The following is a 21,140-nucleotide window of genomic DNA, read 5'->3' as shown; positions in this document are numbered from 1 at the left end:
CAAAGATGATCTCAACACGTTATTTTTTTACAAAAACAGACTTCTAAACATTGACACAATTAGAATACGGGCATGCGGATCTGATTACACACACACACAAATTGAGTTATGCATTTACAAATAGTTTTTGCCCTAGTAAAGATTCTATGCATTCCATCTAAAGGGTTCCATTGAATTGCACAGGTGTACCTAATGTTTTGCCCAGCAAAGACACAATCCCACCAAGCAGCTCAGTTCACTTTGTCACGATACATTTTAAAACCCTGTCCATGCTCCACCGAGGCATGTGTAAGCAGAAAGACGATAGCTGCATCAGTTATGTAAATAGTTACGAGCCATACAGTCGGGTCGAAAATAGGCTTTGGTGAAAATGTCAAAAACCTAAATATTACGAGTATATTCCGCCCGTTTTCTTGCAGTACATAAAACTCTGCTAAATTGGGTAATATAATCCACGCTACCGGTACGTATATCACAAAGTGTGACTTCTTCCCCTCCCTCAGAAAGCCGATGTGGCTGTGGCTCCTTTAACCATCACCTTGGTCCGTGAGGAAGTCATCGACTTTTCCAAGCCCTTCATGTCCTTGGGTATCTCCATCATGATCAAGAAACCCACAAAGTCCAAACCTGGAGTGTTCTCCTTCCTGGACCCCCTGGCTTATGAGATCTGGATGTGCATCGTGTTTGCCTACATTGGCGTCAGCGTGGTGCTCTTCCTTGTCAGTCGCTTCAGCCCATATGAGTGGCACGCGGACGACTACGAGGAAGGAGGCGAGCCGCAGAGCCCCACTCAGGCGGCGGCCTCCAATGGCTTGCAGCAGAGCCAGAGCACCACTCAGCAGAACACCAACCAGCAAAGCGCGGAGCAGACCAATGAGTTTGGGATTTTCAACTCCTTGTGGTTCTCGCTGGGCGCCTTCATGCAGCAAGGCTGTGATATCTCCCCACGGTAAGACCTTTCATTTAGATATCAGCTACTGGATATCTGCTATTTAAATCTGCCTTTCACTCAAACCATTTCAAAAGTCGATTTGATTGCTTGATTGAAACTTTTATTAGTAGATTGCACAGTGAAGTACATATTCCGTACAACTGACCACTAAATGGTAACACCCGAATAAGTTTTTCAACTTGTTTAAGTCGGGGTCCACTTAAATTGATTCATGATACAGATATATACTATTTTCATAATACAGTCATCACACAAGATAAACATCAGAGTATATACACAGAATTATTTACATTATTTACGATCCGGGGTGTGGGATATGGAGGGGGGGTTTAGGTTTGGTTGGTATCAACACTTCAGTCATCAACAATTGCGTCATCAGAGAAATGGACATTGGAACAGTGTAGTACTGACTTGGTAGGATATGTACAGCAAGTAGTGGACACAGAGAGAGAGATCAGAAATTATAAGAAAAAGTGTCTACATTTCATTATTTACATTTGATTATTTACAGTCCGAAGAGGTATGATGAGGAAGGGAGGGTGTTAGTTTAGGGTTGAAGTTGCCTGGAGGTGTTCTTTTAGTGCGGTTTTGAGGGAGGATAGAGATGCCCTTTCTTTTACACCTGTTGGGAGTGCATTCCATATTGATGTGGCATAGAAAGAGAATGAGTTAAGACCTTTGTTAGATCGGAATCTGGGTTTAACGTGGTTAGTGGAGCTCCCCCTGGTGTTGTGGTTATGGCGGTCATTTACGTTAAGGAAGTAGTTTGACATGTACTTCGGTATCAGGGAGGTGTAGCGGATTTTATAGACTAGGCTCAGTGCAAGTTGTTTTACTCTGTCCTCCACCCTGAGCCAGCCCACTTTGGAGAAGTGGGTAGGAATGAGGTGTGATCTGGGGTGGAGGTCTAGAAGTAATCTGACTAGCTTGTTCTGGGATGTTTGGAGTTTAGATTTGAGGGTTTTGGAGGTGCTAGGGTACCAGGAGGTGCATGCGTAATCGAAAAAGGGTTGAATGAGAGTTCCCGCCAGAATCTTCATGGTGCTTTTGTTGACCAGAGAGGAGATTCTACAATTGATCCTTTCAACTGTACGTGGGAAAAGGTAAATATTTTACTCTTTGACAGATCCTGGTGGGAGTATTGAATGTTCCGTGCCACATCCCTATCAGTGCTCTCATATGCGATGGCAAGAAGCCATTCTCCAAAGGTCACCAATTAAAAATCTCATTAAATGTCTGAAATTAGAGACACTCAGGTCGACTTTCTGAGCTTTCCAGAGGGACCTTAAGGAGCGAAGGAGAGGATCATGGCGGTGTTATCACTGTTTAAGCATTGACCTAGCGGAAACAGGTTAGGTCAGGGGCTTCTTGTCTCCTTCTTTTTTTTTTTTTTTTTATAATTTGTGTTCATTCATTTGATAGGGAAATCATAATACAAGTACTGAGAAAACAAACACTTTTTTTTTCTGGCCCTGTACACCCCCAAAAATACAAAAAAATACAAATAAAATACCAAAAAAATACAAAATTTACAGAAAAATAATAAAAGTAAAATAATAACACCCCTCATGCCCCCGTCCTACATTTCAGTCACAGTGGGGAGCAATGTACTGCCTTCCTCTTCACCACAAGCAGATAGAGAATCACAATAACTGACTAGAAGGGGAAAAAAAAGGTAACAACAAAAATTAAAATCACAAATTTAAAGAGAAATGTCACTAAATAAAAAACAACAACAACAAAGAAAAAAGATTTGAGGTAAGTCAGTCTTTCTCAAACAGTGGGGCGGGCCCCCCTGTGGGGACATGGTGCAATGTCGGGCAGTGGGGGAACATGCTTTTTTTGCTGTTCCAGAATATGATGAGCGTATGTCGCAGTTGGCTTCACTGTAACCACCGTGGGGGACGAGGAAAGACTGGTGTGTTGTTTCCTTTATTTTTGATAAGCCTACGATGTTATGCAGAGGTATTGTCATAACAGATTTATCGACAAAATTTAACATTTTTAGTAATGGTAGCGAGTGGGGTGGTGTCACATTTATCCTATAGTGTCTTTAATTTAGCTATGTAACTAATTATGCAGCTCCAGGTCAAGTCAAGTTGTTTTGGTGTAATCCTCAGATTATATTTATTTTTCTCTAAATGTAAGAAAAACATGAGGTCCTTAAGCCATAGGGAGGCCTTGGGGGCAAACTGTGATTTCCACTCCAATAAAATCCTTCTACGAGCTATTAATGATGCAAAGGCGATACTAACCGTAAAAGTCTGCTTAATTTTTTGATAATTTGGTGTAGTATCAAAAACTGCCAATTCTGCACAGGGCGTCAATTTAAAATGTAATGCATCGGCAAGATGTTGAAAAGTATTAATCCAGTAGGCTTTCAGACAGGGACAGGACCAGAACATGTGTGTCCTGTTTGCAGGAGTCGATTGACAGCGATTACATGGATCTGCAATATTGGCAAACATTTTGGAAATTTTAGCGATAGTAAAATATATGCGGTGAACCTTAAACTGTATTAGATTAAGCTTTGAACATGATTTTCTATCATTTACTGTATGTGTACCAATGCAGATTTCCAGTCATGTCATCCAAAACTTTGCCAAATTCTGCTTCCCAGTCGTTTTTAATTTTGTCAAGAGATGTCTCTTTAAGATGGGAAATTAGGATGTACATTTTAGAAATGATGCCTTTCTGATTTCTGCGGATTTCCAAGAGTGATTTCCCATTCTCCAAAAGTCACCAATTAAAAATCTCATTAAATGTCTGAAATTAGAATCAGAATCAGAATCAGATTTAAAAATACTTTAATAATCCCCGAGGGGAAATTAACATTTTCAGCACAAGATCAGATAAACATTACAGGGAGACAGAACAGGATCGCTGACGGATCTGCCAACTTCCGGCGCCCCTTACAAAAAAAGGTGAGAAACAGGTGAACGCTGGGGACGGGGAGACGGGGGGAGAAAAAAAAAACCAAAAAACACTCAGGTCGACTTTCTGAGCTTTCCAGAGGGACCTTAAAGAGCGAAGGAGAGGATCATGGCGGTGTTATCACTGTTTAAGCATTGACTTAGCGGAAACAGGGTGGGTCAAGGCCCAGGGGCTTCTTGTCTCTTTAAACATTAACCGACATGTGCATTATTTATGCGTGTAATGTTAGATATATGTACAGTATATGTAATTATTCTACCATTCAGACTTTTGCTTTGAGGAGCAGCTTTAAATAAAACATAAAACGTCACATCATCTTAGACACTGATTCTCTCTTAGCCATGCTGTGTTTAAATGATCGCTTTGTTTGTTTCTGGACCAACTAGGGTTTGGCTATAAAGACGATATAAATTATATAAAATTGACCGACGATAGAGCTTTTAATATTAACCTTTAGAGATGTCCGATAATATCGGCCTGCTTTAAAATGTAATATCGGAAATTGTTTTTTTTTATTATCTGTATCGTTTTTTGTTGTTGTTCTTTTTAATTAAATCAACATAAAAAACACAAGATACACCTACAATTAGTACACCAACCCAAAAAAACCTCCCTCCCCCATTTACACTCATTCACACTCATTCACACAAAAGGGTTGTTTCTTTCTGTTATTAATATTCTGGTTCCTACATTACATATCAGTACAGTCTGCAAGGGATACAGTCCGTAAGCACACATGATTGTGCGTGCTGCTGGTCCACTAATAGTACTAACCTTTAACAGTTAATTTTACTCATGTTCATTAATTACTAGTTTCTATGTAACTGTTTTTATATTGTTTTACTTTCTTTTTTATTCAAGAAAATGTTTTGAATTTCTTTATATTTTTTAATTTTTTTTAAAAAGGACCTTATCTTCACCATACCTGGTTGTCCAAATTAGGCATAATAATGTGTTAATTCCACGACTATATATATCGGTATCGGTCGATATCGATATCGGTCGATATCGGTATCGGTAATTAAGAGTTGGACAATATCGGAATAATGGATATCGGCAAAAAGCCTTTATCGGACATACCTATTAACGTTAGATCGTGATAATGCATGTTCATTAAACATTCTGGCTGTGTCCCGCAAATTTGACAGCGACAAGTGAACAAATACGTCCTCGACGCACTGTAACATTCTTGCTAACGGCTAGTGTGACTCCACATTGCAAGCCCACTTCTAAATCATTGCGGCAGATAAACTGTTTTTGACAAGTAAATTTAACACTGGAGAACTAGAGGAGGAAGAACAGCTAAATATGCTACACTTACACATCGTAGGAGGATATGCTAGCCCCTAACCACTAAGCTGAAGGTGGGCGGATCGATCGATACCAAGTATAGTACCAGTATATGGTCAATAAGACAGTGGTTAGATCAATATTTCTTATTATCATAACATTGTCTATTTATTTGTTTATAAACTCAGGATATAAGTCCCTGGACATATTAGGACTTTAAGGACAAAAACCAAAATATTCAAATCCAAGACAATAATAGTTTTTTCTTATGTTTTGTTATTTTGCACTATTGGCTTTATTTTGCTCAATATATATAGGGTAAATACAATAATACAAATATTTAATTTATATGGTTACAACACCATCCTGTGTTGTTGTCTGATTAAAATTGTGATCAACAATTTAATCTTTTAATGATCTCGAAAAATGTAAGTATCAGTATCACTATTGGTATGGCCAATTCTGCCCCTGTAACTGTGTTAGACCGAGGCTGATACATACAGTATATCGCAATATAGATTTTAGGCCATATCGCCCATCCCTACTACCAAAAACAACAAGTTGCATCATCAATGTGTGAATAAGCGTTGTCTAAAGCAATGTTATCACCTTGCAATAACATATTCTCTGTTTGAGCATTTCAAAATCCAAAGTTCAAACTACCCAGGTGTTTGATCGGGGAGCTTAACCCCAAAAACAAATGTGTTCTCTTCTATCTTGTTTGCTCACCTTAAATGAAATTGTATCAAACCTGACACCATGTATCATCACAGCAGTGGTAAAAGTAAAGTAAGTAAGATTTTCGTTTATAACCTTTTAGTTATAAATATAACAATTTGGTTTGAGGGATGTTGCAGTGAAATGTGTACATTAACTACTCTCATCTTGCAACATTACAGAAATATTACAAGAGCAGCCTTGACACTGCTGTGTCTCATGCAGGATGAATTATTTTGTCAATAGGGATAGGAAACCTTTTACATTTGAACCAATATGGTACCAATTCCGGACACCTGGGAATCGATACCAGTACTCAACTGTCCCAATTTTTGCTACATTTGTGCATTCATGTATTAATAAACTTTAATCTCTTTAATGATAAAATCTCATTTTTTATTTACCATTTAACAGTGAGCCGATTAGGAAAATGGTCCTGTCCAGTTGTTATATCTTGTTTTCTTACATTCTGAGTCTCATTTACTGTATTACTGTATATAGTGGAATAGACTTTGCATGCAGTTGCAATTCCAAGACATTAGATGGAAATAGTGTATAGGCTAGTCAGAGACTAGTCTTTGCCATTAACTGAAAGTACAGTCTTTTGTTGTGCCCTAAAAAGTGTGAATACTGTAAGTATTGTACGTGTTACCAGCTGTTTGATTGTAAAGTGCGTCTTAGTTGTAGTTTTCATGATCAAATTTGATATGAAAACGCCATGTAAAATTGCTAATGCTAATCAGTAGCATGTAGCCTATGTGGTAAATCCATTGTAAATTAGCATCAGGCTAGCGCATTTTCTCTGTACGGTTGAGTGTTTTCTATCAGGCATACCTTGTTGGCATGAAAAATTGTAACATTAACTGCAGGCAGTTTTGAGGAGTCTGCGCTGAGTGCTGCTAGAGTGCTTGTTTCCCCGCAATGTGTTTGAGCCAGCCAAGTCTGCAACCGGACGTGACGTCAAGTGCAACTAAGACATCAAAATATGGCACCGTTGGATTTTACGTGAATCGATACTGGGTAATAGTAGACAGAATTTGCCCCATCCCTAATTACCTGGTGGAGAATTAACTAGCGTTGATTGTATTATGTGTCTTGCAGCGACAAATATACAATGTTTTCTTTGTCCTTATCATTTATTTTGTTGTCCTTTCTCAAAAAAAAGGAATCGGTATCAGCTAGTCAAAAGTACAGTTTTGTTTATATATTATCCAATACTGGTTCTAAATTGCCGTTTAAAAGGGGCCGATGCTTAAACGGTGCCCAAACTGGTACTTAAAAATGAAAACATACACATTTTATTCAATTGAAATACTACTCTTTTATATTTATCAGTACATACATTTGGTTGTTTAAGTGCATACATTTTGATAATGGACATATGATTCCAGGATGTTAGACTACCGACATAGTTATGTTTGCTAGTTAATCATGCATTGAAGAGTCGTGTAATAATTGAACAAAATCAAGTTGCTCGTGCTGTAATTGTAATGTTTAGAATGCCGGTGCTTTTGAATGCACCTTGTGTAAGTTTGATTGGTGGACAATGAGGAAATGTTGCTCTGCGGAAAAACACGTGTACAAGTTTGTAACCGAGCACTGCTGTTGCCGTGTTAGGGTTGATTTAAAAAGAGTTTGCATACTTTTGGCTTGATTTACTAAGATCTAAACGCCATGTTGTAATCAGCGTGTGCAATCTATGAAATAGCGTGTACTATTAGTGGGCATGTTGCGTACAAATGACTAACATTGCGTGTCCAATTGACAGGTGGTGCATGAAAATTTTGCGTGTACTATACGGGGCATCACCATGGGGACACTCATCTCCTACACATTTATGTTGTCATGCTCCAACCTGTGGCATTTTGCCATGTTTTCGAACATGAAGTAGACATGTACCACTTTTTATGGACATTTTTTAATCAGCCATGCATTGACAAAACTTTTTTTTTTTTTTTTTTTAACCGCTGAAATTGCATGGGAGGTATCCTGCACTTACTCCGTTCAAGAAGCAAAAAAATGCATATTTCAAAATGTTTTTTTCATATAGGAAATATTTTAATAATATATATTCTATGTGAAAATTAAACAAAAATACTAAAGGACACCAAAATGCATCAATTTAATTTGTTTTAATCAGCCCCTTAAGTCCTGTAGAATCTTTGCAGCGGGAGTGGAACTGTCAGTTTGCACGTCCCTCTGACACGTGCTAAAAACAACGCTAAATAGTGCTCGCAAAACAGTGATGAGTGTTGATAAATCATATTGCGTGTGCTAAATAATTACATAGTTTGCATATTAATGAAGACAGGGACGCAAAATGGATGGCACGCCTTATTTTGTTCACTTACAATAACAAACGCAATCCACTTTGCACACGTTTAGTAAATCAGCTTTGGGCATGCTATCAAGTTTGCACATGTTTTAGTACAGGCAAACCTTTAGTAAATCCGGCCCTTTGTGTGCCTCGTTTGGGATGCTACATCAGACGGATGAATCTGCATTAATAAAATGAGACACCGATAGCTACTTCACTTTTTGGTCTGGTTAATACGGTTTTCTTTTCGACACCGGTGCAATTATGGTTCAGAGTTTGGCAATTCTAAGTAAAAAAAAAACACCACACTTGAGCAGGTGCGGTATAGTATAATTATAGTAAAAGTGTAAATGAGCAGGAAACCCTCTTCTCAGTGTGCTGAAATGTCAACACAGTGAATGTTTCACCCCACTCTCTACTGCCCTGAAGGAATCGTCCTCCCCTTGAACATTTGGGTGACCCAGTTACTCTCGTTAGCGCGGAGCTTATTCACACACAGAGGTGAATGTGGATGGAGCTCATCATCCTGCATGATTTCGGTATGTATACTGTACATGCATAACATTCATAAACACTTGTTAACACTGTTTTTTTTAACGCTTTTTAAAAGTATATGCAGTATTTGAAAATTACTAAAGTTTATTTTCACAACACAGCAGTAATCTGAATCAGGCTTTGCCTGAAGCTGCTTATGTATTTTTGAAGTGTCTTGTCAGTGAATCTGCATTATACATCAAATTTTCTGGGGGTTTTGCACTTCGTTTTAGAAAAAATAAAGATAAGAGACTCAAGTTGGTTGTGATAGGTTAAAGGTTAACGTTGAACATATAAACTGTCACTTTTCTCAATATTTTCTAGCAATGATTGTTGGAGTCGATGATAACCAAAATGGTGTTGGTTTCTATAGTCAAAGATCAGATTGGTACATAATTTTTTTCATCAACACTTGATCTGGCTCTTCTCACAAATAATCAGCACTGTGACAGCAGGAGTAATACAAAGAGACACTTAATTGCAGTTAGAGCAAGTTGTTGTTTTTCTGCAGGTTTGTGTAATTGATAATAATGCATTCAATTAAAATCAATGTAATTACAGCCTGAACATTATGGCTTTTATTCTACTCAACAGGTCAAAATACATTTAGGTGTTGGAAATCAGGGAGAAGCTTTTAATCCATTATATATTATATATTATATATATTATATGTATATTTATATTTATATTATTTATATATTATATGTATATTATATTTTATATAATATATTATTTATTATTATTACTCTCTATTGTGAGCGAACTGTGGTGCTGAATTTCCCCCAGGGATCAATAAAGTACTTTCTATTCTATTCTATTCTATTAAACAAGAAAGCTTTATTTTGCAATAATTTGTTTGTTTATTTTACTTTTCAACAGAACAGGATATTGACTTTCCATCTACGATTACACTGATAGGACAGAATACGATCACTGGTATAGGGATAAGTACCTTTTGCATTTTAACTGATACGATACCAATTTCCGGTACTTGGGAATCAATACTGATGTTAAACCGTACCAATTGTTGGTACTTCTGTGTGTGATCTTGTGTTAATGAATGATAATTTATCATTTAACTGTGAGCTGATCATAATAACTGTGCTGTTCAGTTATCTTGTTTTCTTACGCTTTTGAGTCTCATTTGCAAGTATTATATACAGTAGTAGACTTTGCATGCAGTTGCAATTTCAAGATGTTAGATGGCAGTAGTGTATAGAGTGGGGCCTATCCCAGCTGCACTCAGGCAGAACACTCTGAACAAGTCGCCACCTCATCGCGGGGCCAACACAGATAGACAGACAACATTCACAATCACATTCACACACTAGGGACAATTTAGTGTTGCCAATCAGCATTTCCCCAGGTGCGTAGGTATTTAAACATGGCACAGTTTTATTTTTCTGTTAATTGATACCCAGTGGTATCTACAGAATTTGGTCATTCCCTAAAAAAGTACCGAATTTGGTACCTGAATAGGAATGCCGGAACTAATATTTATGTCATGTTATGTCACTAAACATTACACAGCTCATGAATACATATCTGCTCCAACCTGTCAATCATTTTGAGTTTTTCAACCAATCAAATTGCAGAGAATTAATAGTTCCCTCCCACTACAATCAGGCTCCTCCCAAAAACAATCATGCGTGAACATCGAGACAGACACTGAAAATTATTTTAGAAAATGTTTTCTCAAATATGCATAGGGCATTTGTAATGCAGCTATGCGACAAAGCTAGCTTGTGGAGAACCACATTTTCAGCTGAATGGGAAGAACATCAACAAGCACAAGTATGTTTGTTCGAAGGTTAGTTAAAGAAAAATGTATGTTCATAAATCCCATAGTTACAGCATTACATCCATAAATACACAATTTTACACAATTTACTTTCCTCTGGTAGTTGTTTTGATTGTCAACGACTCGTTGGCTTATGTGTAGCTACAGGCCTACTGAAGAGACGTATTGTTTTTTTAAGAATGGTAAACAGGTAGCTCGTGGTGGAACGTATCGCTTTTTACGTAACTTCTCTCCTTTAATGAGGCTATCTATCCGGCTGATTATGTTAGTAACAATCACTATGTTTCTATGCACTAAATTACTCTGATTTTTCAAATAGTTAGTTTTATTGTATTTTCACACCTACATGTAAAGTCCAAGTGTCCATACACTCTCTCTAATGCGACTGTTGGTCAAACGCAGTGTGCCTCCCGTACACTGGAGGGCGCTTATTGGATTTTAGCACGGATAAATGTATTGCTTTGCGGTTGACATATGACAACACACGAGGCATCTGCGGCTCCTTACAAGTCAACAGCCTCGTTCTGCTTTATCTGTTGTCCACTGTAATATTGGCACAGATTGGAAATACTACATCTCTAATGGCTATGCTGATGTTAAATAGCAGACAACATCAATAAATAATCTTATATTGAGCTACGAATGACCAAGAACCAAGAACGACCGGCAGGAGAGAGTTGTTTTAAAGGATTTTATAGATGGAGTATAGTAGAAACAAAACTTTCGAATGTCTCTGAGTTCATTCATAAGGCTCTGTAAATTTAGGAAAATACCTTTTGTGCCCCAGCCAATACTGTTCCAGATGAAGATTGCTATTGTTCTTGACTATCTTGCCAGTTGTGATGCATATTTAGAGCCAAACTATTTGAAAAATCTGACTAATTTAGTGCATGGACACATAGTGAAAGATAGCATACGGAATATTCAATTTTTCCCGGAATAGGTGGTGCCAGATTTTTCTGCATTAACTGAGAGGACTTGGCATCAACACTTGCATCAAAATTTCTGCCTTCTGAAAAACTAATTTCACGAATTTAGCCTTGGGTAAAGTAATTTAGCCCACTCTTAAATGAGCGCTGAAAAATATTTTCAGCATCGGTAAGGAAAGATATGCCAATGTTGTCTGAAATTTGAGCGAGTGATTGCTGATCTTGCACCATCTTTGACAAAAGTAGTGTGGTACATGACAACAGTAACCAAGGGGGTGCGGTTAGCGGGCAAAATTGGAAGCATCCATTATGCAATGTCTCAGGGATGTCTTCGAACTAATTTGCCTCATCAGAGAATTTAAAGGGGAACTGCACTTTTTTTGGAGCATTACTTATCATTCACAATCCTTATGAGAGACAAGAAGACAAAAGGCTTTGGGTATTTTTTGCTTTCTAACATAAACATCGGCTCATTCTAAGAGGCTAGCAATCCAGCTAATGGGAGCAATCAATTCTACCTCTAAATCACTTTAAAAATGCATTCAAAAACTGTCACCAATATTGAATTTACGTTCTGTAACCCGAATAATAACCAAGCTGTAGCGACATTGTTATTGTACGAGCAAACACTGAGGAACTCTTTTTCTGTAGTAGTAACACATCAGCATGCTACGGTACTAGCCGTAAAAGCTAACTACGTCCAGAGATAAGCTAGCGTCTACAACAACACGAAACACGTTTAAGTTTGTGATGCACACCACTCTGATAGGACATAAATTTGTACTGACTGAAAAATATGAGCAATCATATTACAGTATCTGTAAAGTATTAGCCCACATTTCATGTTTAGTTTGTACACAGCTACCCAGACTGTGTATGTACTGTAGTAATGACACACATATTTATGGACACTTGTTCGTCTGGTCCAGCTGGCCGGGGACGTTTTTTATTTATATTTCGGGTAAGCAATTCATTTATGTTGGATTTGCTTGTCTCCAAGTTCCATATTTATTGCGAAAAAATTGCTTTCATCCCGCTTTCCCGACTCCCGTCTGCTCCAACGTCTTTTCCTTCGTGCTCACTTCTATAAGCAGCAGTATATTTAGCTTCAAAAGTATAAGGTTGTAAATCCTCATTTGTCCAAAAATAGTCGTTTTCGTTTTCTGTTACCAAGTCAGCCATAATCAGAACATACACTTGTGTTTGATTCCGGAAGTAGGAACACACGTTGCCAGAAGTCGGACGTGTGCTGCTAGGGAAACAGAAATCAATGTGCAGAAAAAATCAGTCCCGGAAATGATTAAAATTATCAAAATACGGTAAATATTGAAATATTGTATATTGTTATGAACGTGACTGCTACTACATTATATATAGACTTGCAGTGTGTAGATAAAATGTTGCTGGAGGGTTTTGAAGTTGTTTTAGAGGGCTTTGAATGCTACAACGGTTACTTCCATTAGCCCCATCTTTCAAGTGTTTTTTATCATCTTTAAAATGGTAAAAAAAAAACAAGACATGTGTATGCTTGTCTCTCATAATGCTTGTGAACAATAGGAAAAACATTTTTTAAAAAGTGCAGTTATCTTTTAATGTTAGGATTGCATTGCACTCTTTGCTTTAGCAGACACTTCAGTATTATGTCTTCCTTTTAAAACCATTTCAGGTGTTTTTGTTGATGACGGTCATTAGTAAGTTTATGCTCTTAAGTTTATGCGTCAGTATGATCCGATGCTTTACAGAGAAATCTGCATCGCATATATTGCAATAGTCATGCATCGAGCCTCTGAAACTTCCCATTCCGACAGCTGACATTTGCTACCATATTTGTGTACCGTTTTCCATTTGCTTCAGTTGCTGCTACTGCTCCTTTCTTTGGTGTGTCTTACAGCCCTTGTGGTGCAGCTGTTCATTTGTCTAGGTTAAAATAGTAGTGGTGAAGTGGATAATAGAAATCCATGCAAGTGACGAACCCAAAAACGTAATAAGGGGGAAATGCGATGCCGGGAGAGGGCATTAAAATACGGATATCTCAGAGTAAAACTGAGAGCTGATGAATAATGACTTAGAAAGTTCAATATTTTCAGTAAATTAAATGTATAGAATATCAAAAACGAGTATTTCCAAATCTTACATAAGCTCAATGTCTTAGTGTTCTCTCCTCATGTGGCATTGGGTGGTTGTGTCTCACAGAGCATGAATAATGAACACATTAAATGTTGGAAGCAGTAATGTGGGTGCAGGTGCTCGCAAACCTCTCACCACTGTGCCTTCTGGCCTTAATAGGCAAGGACAGAATGTTCTGGAGGTGTACTTTCCTTAGAGGAAATGTTTCACTCTTCCATTTAATCAGAGACAAAAGGGCAATAAACAATATTGGCTATCGTCACAGTATTGGATTAATCAGAGGACGATGTGTTTAATTCCCATCCGTCTGCCTGAATGTTTGTGTTTGCTCACATTCTGTATGGTAAGTGTGTTTACACACACTTGTAGGCGTTCAGTGTTACATAGTCATACACTGATGTGATACAGTGTGTGTGCATGTGTGTGTGTTTGTCAGACGCTCTGCTGCCCTTGCTATTTATTCTCTGTCTACTGTGCTCTTTCTAAATGTCAGCACCGTCAGTCAGGCCTCCCATAGGCCGCGGTCCACTCTGGTGGGTCCTCCGTTTGTTTATCTCTGCAGACAGCTGAATGCCTTCAACAAACACACCTGCATCCATCCATAAGTCTTTCAAAATCAATCCGTACATCCGTTTGTCTGTCCATTTTTTTTTCTTACATTGCCACCAGCTGTGCTTGTTTTTCTAAATGACCAGGTTCCATACAGTTTATTTTTCAACCCGCTGCAATAGTGCAAGCACAGCCAAAAACTCAACCACCACCACTATACCTCTATTGGCCCAGACAGAGGCCTTCATAAAGATGCCCTCACATAGCGGTTGTGAGTGAGTGTTGGGTACTCTCAGGACATTGACCAGATCGCAACTGGACTGTTGAGACTGAGATTATGCTTCATCAATTCATGTTCACAGATTATAGTTTGCTTTGTGCATACATTTGGCTGTTTGCAAATGCACCAAATCATTGCAAACTATAACCTGCTACCCAAGAATGTACAGTAATTCTTCTCAACAACAGAGAAGAAATTTAACCTTAGAGAAAAATCTCACTTAAAACATCTGTATGCACATGTAACACTTAAAACACTGAGCATATCAGAATGTGGAATTCAATTTTGGAATGGATAGTTTAAGAGCCTGTTCAAACTACAAGTGTTTACAAAGTACAAGGAAGAAGAATTGTGACAAGCGTCATGAATTTATTGACAATGAAAATGTATCCATCTCATTAAACGAATCATAACTGATTTAACTACTTATGGGAAGAACTGATGTAATTAGAACACATTGATGTAAATTGTGTACAAATTGAGAACGGGAAGTAGGTGTTAGTAATTGCAAAGTGTCAAATGGGGAGGAAATATGGAGGCGAGTCATTGCAGCTATATCGGATACAACACTTCTCAGACGGCAAGAGAACTTTTAAATGTCCAAGTCAGCTGTGATTCTACTTACCGAAAACGTTGTCCATTTGTCGAAGGAGAGACAACGAGAATGCGGGCTCCCGTAAATGTGATTAAAAAAAAGGTAGCGTGTGCTTTGTATCACGTGGCCGATGAGGGAAGACTAGGGAAAACAGCGAATGCATTTGGACTGGCAAAGCAGACTGTATCAGTTATTGTCCGCCATGTATGTTGCGGACTCAACGTCTAGATCCAGAGTATATACAGTCACCAAAAACTAATGTACAATGAAGGTGAAGGCAAACGAGTGAGAAGTGTCCTGACCAGATATCTAGATCCCTAAATTGATTGACGTAAAATGTTCTCTATCACATTGTTTACTTCCACATGTCCATGAAAGATTTGATGAATTTATGATGGCTCAGGTGTGATTCACTACAATAGGGCCCCACAGCACACTGGATTCCAGTTATTGATATACCACAACACTGGATATTGTTCAGATAAGTTAAATTTAATTTAAGAACTTGCACACAAAGCAACACTAGAGGTGACTATGATGTGCACATTTTCCACGCATGCGCACTAGGCGGATGGAGGGGGGTGGGGGGGTGGGGGGGTCTTAAACGACAGCATTGTGTGTGTTTGGACAAGGATAAGGTTAGGTGGGATTTACGCTGGATAACCTACACGTAATCTTAGTGTGGTTAGTGTAGAAGGGGGCCTGAGAGGATGGTGCAGGATCCTATAGGTATGGGACAAGAATGTTTATGCCTAATAGTGGTGCAAAATGACATTTGTTGAGATACAATGGAGTCAGTGCAAAAACAGTCGTTAGGATGGAATCACCTTCATTTGCATTTCATTCGGTTCTGGCGCACCTGAAACCAAACGTTTTGGATACTGAGTTATTGAAGCTTTATGGAGGGATGAAAGGACAGGATATTTTTTTTTAAACCGTTTTGGGTCTTTACTGCTGCCATACTTTACCTCAAACTCTGAAAAAAGAGCTGTTAAATGATGTCATAACCACATTGCTTCACAGGCCGAAATAACTTTTAGTCCGTACACTGCGAAAACTGAAATCTAAGTAAGATTAAATATCTCAAATAAGGGTGATATTTGCATTTTTTCTGCCTGATAAGATAATTCTTCTCACTAAGCAGATTTTATGTTAGTGTTTTACTTGTTTTAAGTGTTTTGGTAGTAAGATATTACAGCTTTTTGCTGAGATTTTATGACCTATATTGAGTAAAACATGCTTGAAACTATAGAATGTCAACTGTTGCAAAGCTGTGTCATCAACACTCACAAGTATAAAACTGCTTTTTCAAAGTAAGAATTTCTTATATCAAGCATGAAATAAAAAATCATGACTTTGACACAATTGTGTCTCATATTAAAACAGATGACAGCCAAATGGACTTTGCTGTTTTGACATACTCGTATAGTAGTACAGTTGACACAGTACAGCAAACTGATATTTAAACATTTAACATGTGACATTTCAAACTACAGTATTTTGAACAGAAATAGTTTATGCACATTCAGATAAATTCTTCAAAATTACAGTAAATATATATATATGTATATATATATATATATATATATCTATATGTATATATATATATTTTCATTGCGCACTAATTGACTGAAAGAGCACGCACTTGGCGCGATGATGTCATGTTATCGATGGCAAAATGCAAGAAATGTAATGCCGAGCGCATATCATTATGTCAAAATAATGGCACTAGCATTTACTTAATTTAAGAATATTTTTTAACATATTGAGAAAAAAGGTCTCATATTTATTTTTTCTATCAAGAAAAGTGCACTTGTTATTAGTGAGAAAATACTTATTTTAAAGGTATTTTTGGGTTCATTGAGGTTAGCTAATTTTACTTGTTTTGGAAAGTCTTGACAAGCCAAATGTTCTTGTTCTATTGGCAGATAATTTTGCTTAGCTCAAGTAAAATGCCCCTAACTTTTGTATTTTTTGTTCTTGTTTTTGAACACTGTCTTTTTGCAGTGTATGCCGTTGACTCACAGTTGTGTATTTTTTGTGTGTGATCTTGCTAACTAACTAAACAACTGATTAAGACCATGCTCTTTGATGTCACTCTTTTGAATTCAAGTGCCATCTTAATGATAAATCCAATAGCCCTAATCCACCTGCACCCCACCCACATTCGACAACATGACTCCAGGATTCCATCTTCATAGCGTGTTATTAATGCTGTAGGCTGCAGGGAGCTGACAATTTAACCAAGTGCAACTTCCTTTGACCGTGAATGTGTGCGTTCATGTCAGCGTGGGCATGCATGTGTGTCCAATCTGCAGCGCGCCATTAAGCGTTCTCCTCTTGCATTGCCTAGATTGCTGCAGTTGTATGACTCTAGACTGAAACTAATGAGCTCTGTCACTCACACTCTTGCCTGGCGGTAAAAGGCTCTATCAGATATAATATGGTAACCTGGGAGCGAGGTGTACTGTACGTGATCTGTAAGTTATTTCGATGTCTTCCCTTTGAACCGACCTACTAAGAGAAGAAGCTGTAACCTGACCACATCATGTGTCAAACAAGTGTATTGATCAGGGTTGTCCTAACTTTTTCAATTGAGGGCCGCACACTAAAAATTGAAGCCTAGTCATAAAAATGTTAAAAAATAAGTCATGTATTATTTTATTATTTTTTTAATTATTATTCAGCGCTTAAATTTCAACTTCAGGTCTATCTGTCCATATAAAGTTTTAAAAATGAATGTGCCCTTTTTGTTTATGGCAATAACACACATCATAAAAGCATTAAAAATAAGCCATACTTTTTAAAATTAACTTTCAACACTTAAATCTCTAGATTAACTTCAGATCTATTTGTCAATTGTAAGTTTGTAATATTTTTTAAATGTTTGTTTTTTTGTTTGTTTTATGCCCTCTTTGTCAAAGAAAATGCTGTTTTTAGGTAGGTAGATCTTTATTGTTATTGCACAAGAACAACAAAACTTTGTTTTCGGCACAAACCCGTTCGAGATTAGACAAACAAACAGTGTACAGGGTTACAGAACAGGAACGCTAATGGCTCGCCACAAGGCACCCCGTGAAAGATGGGAAAAGGGTAAACGCCGGGAGAGGTTGAGTAAAAAAATATAATCTAGACTGGGCTCCTAAGGGGGCCCATTCTGGAGGGGAAAAAAAACTCCTTAGCAAAACACATATACATATTACAACATACAACTGGAGACTTGCAACAGAGGGGAGGGAGTGTGGGCTACGGTTGCAGGCTGCAGCTCCTCAGGCGCTGCCCAGCCGTCCATCACCCCTAAGGGATTCGTGATTATATGGCAAACACACAAAATATGCAATATTTTCCTCCAAACAATGTTTCAAAGTTCTAAAATTTCATATGGAGTAATTGGAGCCTTAAATAGGTCATTAAATTATAACAACATTGTTTTTGATTCATTATCAATTTTTAAGCACTGACAGTTTTAAAGAAAAAACAAAACGACAGTTGTGAACAGTATCTTTATTTCCAACCAACTTTGTCTCACCGTCACTAACAGGCGTCAAGAGCTTTAAGACAAAACACCACATTCCGCCCTTCACAATAAAAGAGCTGCATGTTACATCTCGGCTGGCTGCACTGAACAAAATAAGGCTCTCAGAAAAGAAGCTTACACGAGTCTGTCTCTTGTGTTCGTGGGCTGGGGCACCCATATGAAGTGGCTAAGTAAAACGCCACTCAGATTATGCTCACACTGCAGGTTAAATTCCAATTTTTTGCCCATACAGTATGAATGGGATTCATACGGTCCCTTTCTTTGCAGTTTACATGACACATGAAACGTAACAAATTAGACGGTGCACTATTCACTTTTGGAACCGGGGAGCATTAGAGTGTTATATTTTTTAAGATTAAAGTACCAATGATTGTCACACACACACTTAGATGTGGTGAAATTTGTCCTCTGCATTTGTCCCATCCCCTTGGGGAGCAGTGGGCAGCAGCGGCGCCGCGCCCGGGAATCATTTTGGTGATTTAACCCCCAACTCCAACCCTTTGTTGCTGAGTGCCAAGCAGGGAGGTTATGGGTCCCATTTTTATAGTCTTTGGTATGACTCTACCTTAAAATGTGTTTTCTGGCAATTACAACTTTGACCACAGCGTCCGTTGCTATGTAGAGTGGCGCTTTTCTATAAATTTTAGCAGACTGCATTGTAAAATGATTGACCCTCTCATATGATATCAACCCAGGAATGGGGCCATATGAATCTCTTCCTTAATGTATGTGACATTTATCAGTGTGCGACATATTTTGACACCTTCCAGTTTGATGTCTAATATCACATTGTGTTGTGAATGTACTAGGGTTGCACGGTATTCCGGTATTAGTATAGTACCACGATACTAATGAATCATTTTCGTTACGATACCATCTCTGAAAAGTACCGGTCCCGCAACCCCCCCCGCGCCCGCGTCAAAGTCACGTCGTGACATTGCTGGTTTACGAGCAGAGGAGCATGTTCGGCGGCACACAATCACGGAGTACTTACACTCAGACAAAGTGTGTAGACAGAAAAGGGAGAACGGACGCATTTTGGTGTAAAAACTAAATATAAAGGTGAAGTTATAACACTGAAACACCCTCAGAAAGAGGTGCTTTAAGACATGGCTAGCTAGCTAGCGACTAACATCCATCCGCTGTCAGCAGTGTTTTAGCTACTTCTAAATCATCGCCTCCACAGCGACAAATAAAGTATGTTTCTTACAAGTATCATCCCTGCAGGACGAGGAATAGCTAAACATGCTTAACTACACACCGTAGCTCACCGGCATCAAAATGTAAACAAACACCATGGGTGGATCTACACCTAACATCCACTGTATCGATATCAAGTACGGGCACGTATCTAGTTGATACTACCAAGATTACGTCAATATTTTTTGGCATCACAACATCTTCTTTCATTTAAAAAAAATGTATATTATGTTTATAAACTCAGTTAATATGTCCCTGGACACATGAGTACTTTGAATATGACCAATGTCCTGTAACTACTTGGTATCGGATTGATACCCAAATTTTTTGGTATAAACCAAAACTAATGTGAAGCATCAAACAACAGAAGAATAACTGATTATTACATTTTAACAGAAGTTTAGACAGAACATGTTAAAAGAGAAAGTAAGCAGATAATATCAGTAAATGACCAAGTAGATTAATAATTCATTTTCTACCACTTGTCCTTAATAATGCTAACAAAATAATAAAATGATAAATGACACAATATGTTACTGCATATGTCAGCAGAATAATTAGGAGCCTTTGTTTGTTTACTTACTACTACAAGACAAGTGGTCAGTATGTTCACTATTTTATTTAAGGACTTAACTGCAATAAAAAACATATTTTTAATGTACCCTAAGATTTTTTGTTAAGATAAAGCCAATAATACAATTTTTTTGTGGTCCCCTTTATTTAGAAATGTACCGAAAAGTACCGAAATAATTTTAGTACCGGTACCAAAATCGTTACAACACTAGTGTGCACAGTGTTTATTGCTTCTACTGAAATTGTACCCAGCCGTGTAAAAAAAACCCCACCATATTTAACTGTCTGCCAACAATAGTATATTTCAAATCTTAAGAATTACTCATCTCAATATGCGGTATTTTTTACTGTTATTGTTTTTAGTCTAATCAACAGTAATGTAGTAAATCTAGTCACACTGCACTGTGTTACATAATTTCAGCTGCTGTCACAGCTATTGGGGAAGGAATGCGTTATTCATGAAGGAGCAGTTCATTTTGGTGCACACCATCACTCGTGTTTTATTTATCTGGAAATGGCATGAAAGCAACTTTTGATGATACATGCATCCCCGCGCACGAGCTGCAGCACACAAACACGGATGCACAAACCCCCTATAGCATTTCCATGGGGCTTTCACACTTTGTACGTTGACAATGACGTTGTCCCCTCAGAGACGTTTACTGTGTCTAATCTACATTTTAAACAGTCCCATCCTTGTTTAATGCAGCACTGGGCTTTGCTGCAATCAAGCTGTGATGGCATGCTAATGGCTTATCAGTCAATCTTGCATCTGTTAGCCACTGACCTATAGGAAGACTTAAT

General features: G+C 38.0%; 1 protein-coding gene across 8 annotated transcripts in view; it reads left to right on the top strand.

The window, feature by feature from the left end:
- Window positions 1–21,140, top strand: part of gria1a (glutamate receptor, ionotropic, AMPA 1a) — a 186,098-nt gene that overhangs the window by 107,345 nt on the left and 57,613 nt on the right. For all 8 annotated transcript variants that reach the window (XR_009825960.1, XR_009825959.1, XM_062045599.1 and 5 more), the window contains exon 11: window positions 504–949. Coding sequence is in view for 6 of the 8 variants with exons in the window: in XM_062045599.1 (XP_061901583.1) it covers window positions 504–949 (446 nt within the window). In the remaining 2 variants the exon portion in view is untranslated. The remainder of the gene's footprint in view (window positions 1–503; window positions 950–21,140) is intronic.

The sequence above is a fragment of the Entelurus aequoreus genome, linkage group LG04 (genome assembly GCF_033978785.1).
Source record: "Entelurus aequoreus isolate RoL-2023_Sb linkage group LG04, RoL_Eaeq_v1.1, whole genome shotgun sequence".
NCBI classification, from domain to species: Eukaryota; Metazoa; Chordata; class Actinopteri; order Syngnathiformes; family Syngnathidae; genus Entelurus; species Entelurus aequoreus.
Note: the sequence above shows the minus strand (reverse complement) of the source record. Positions and strands in the feature narration are given on the sequence as shown.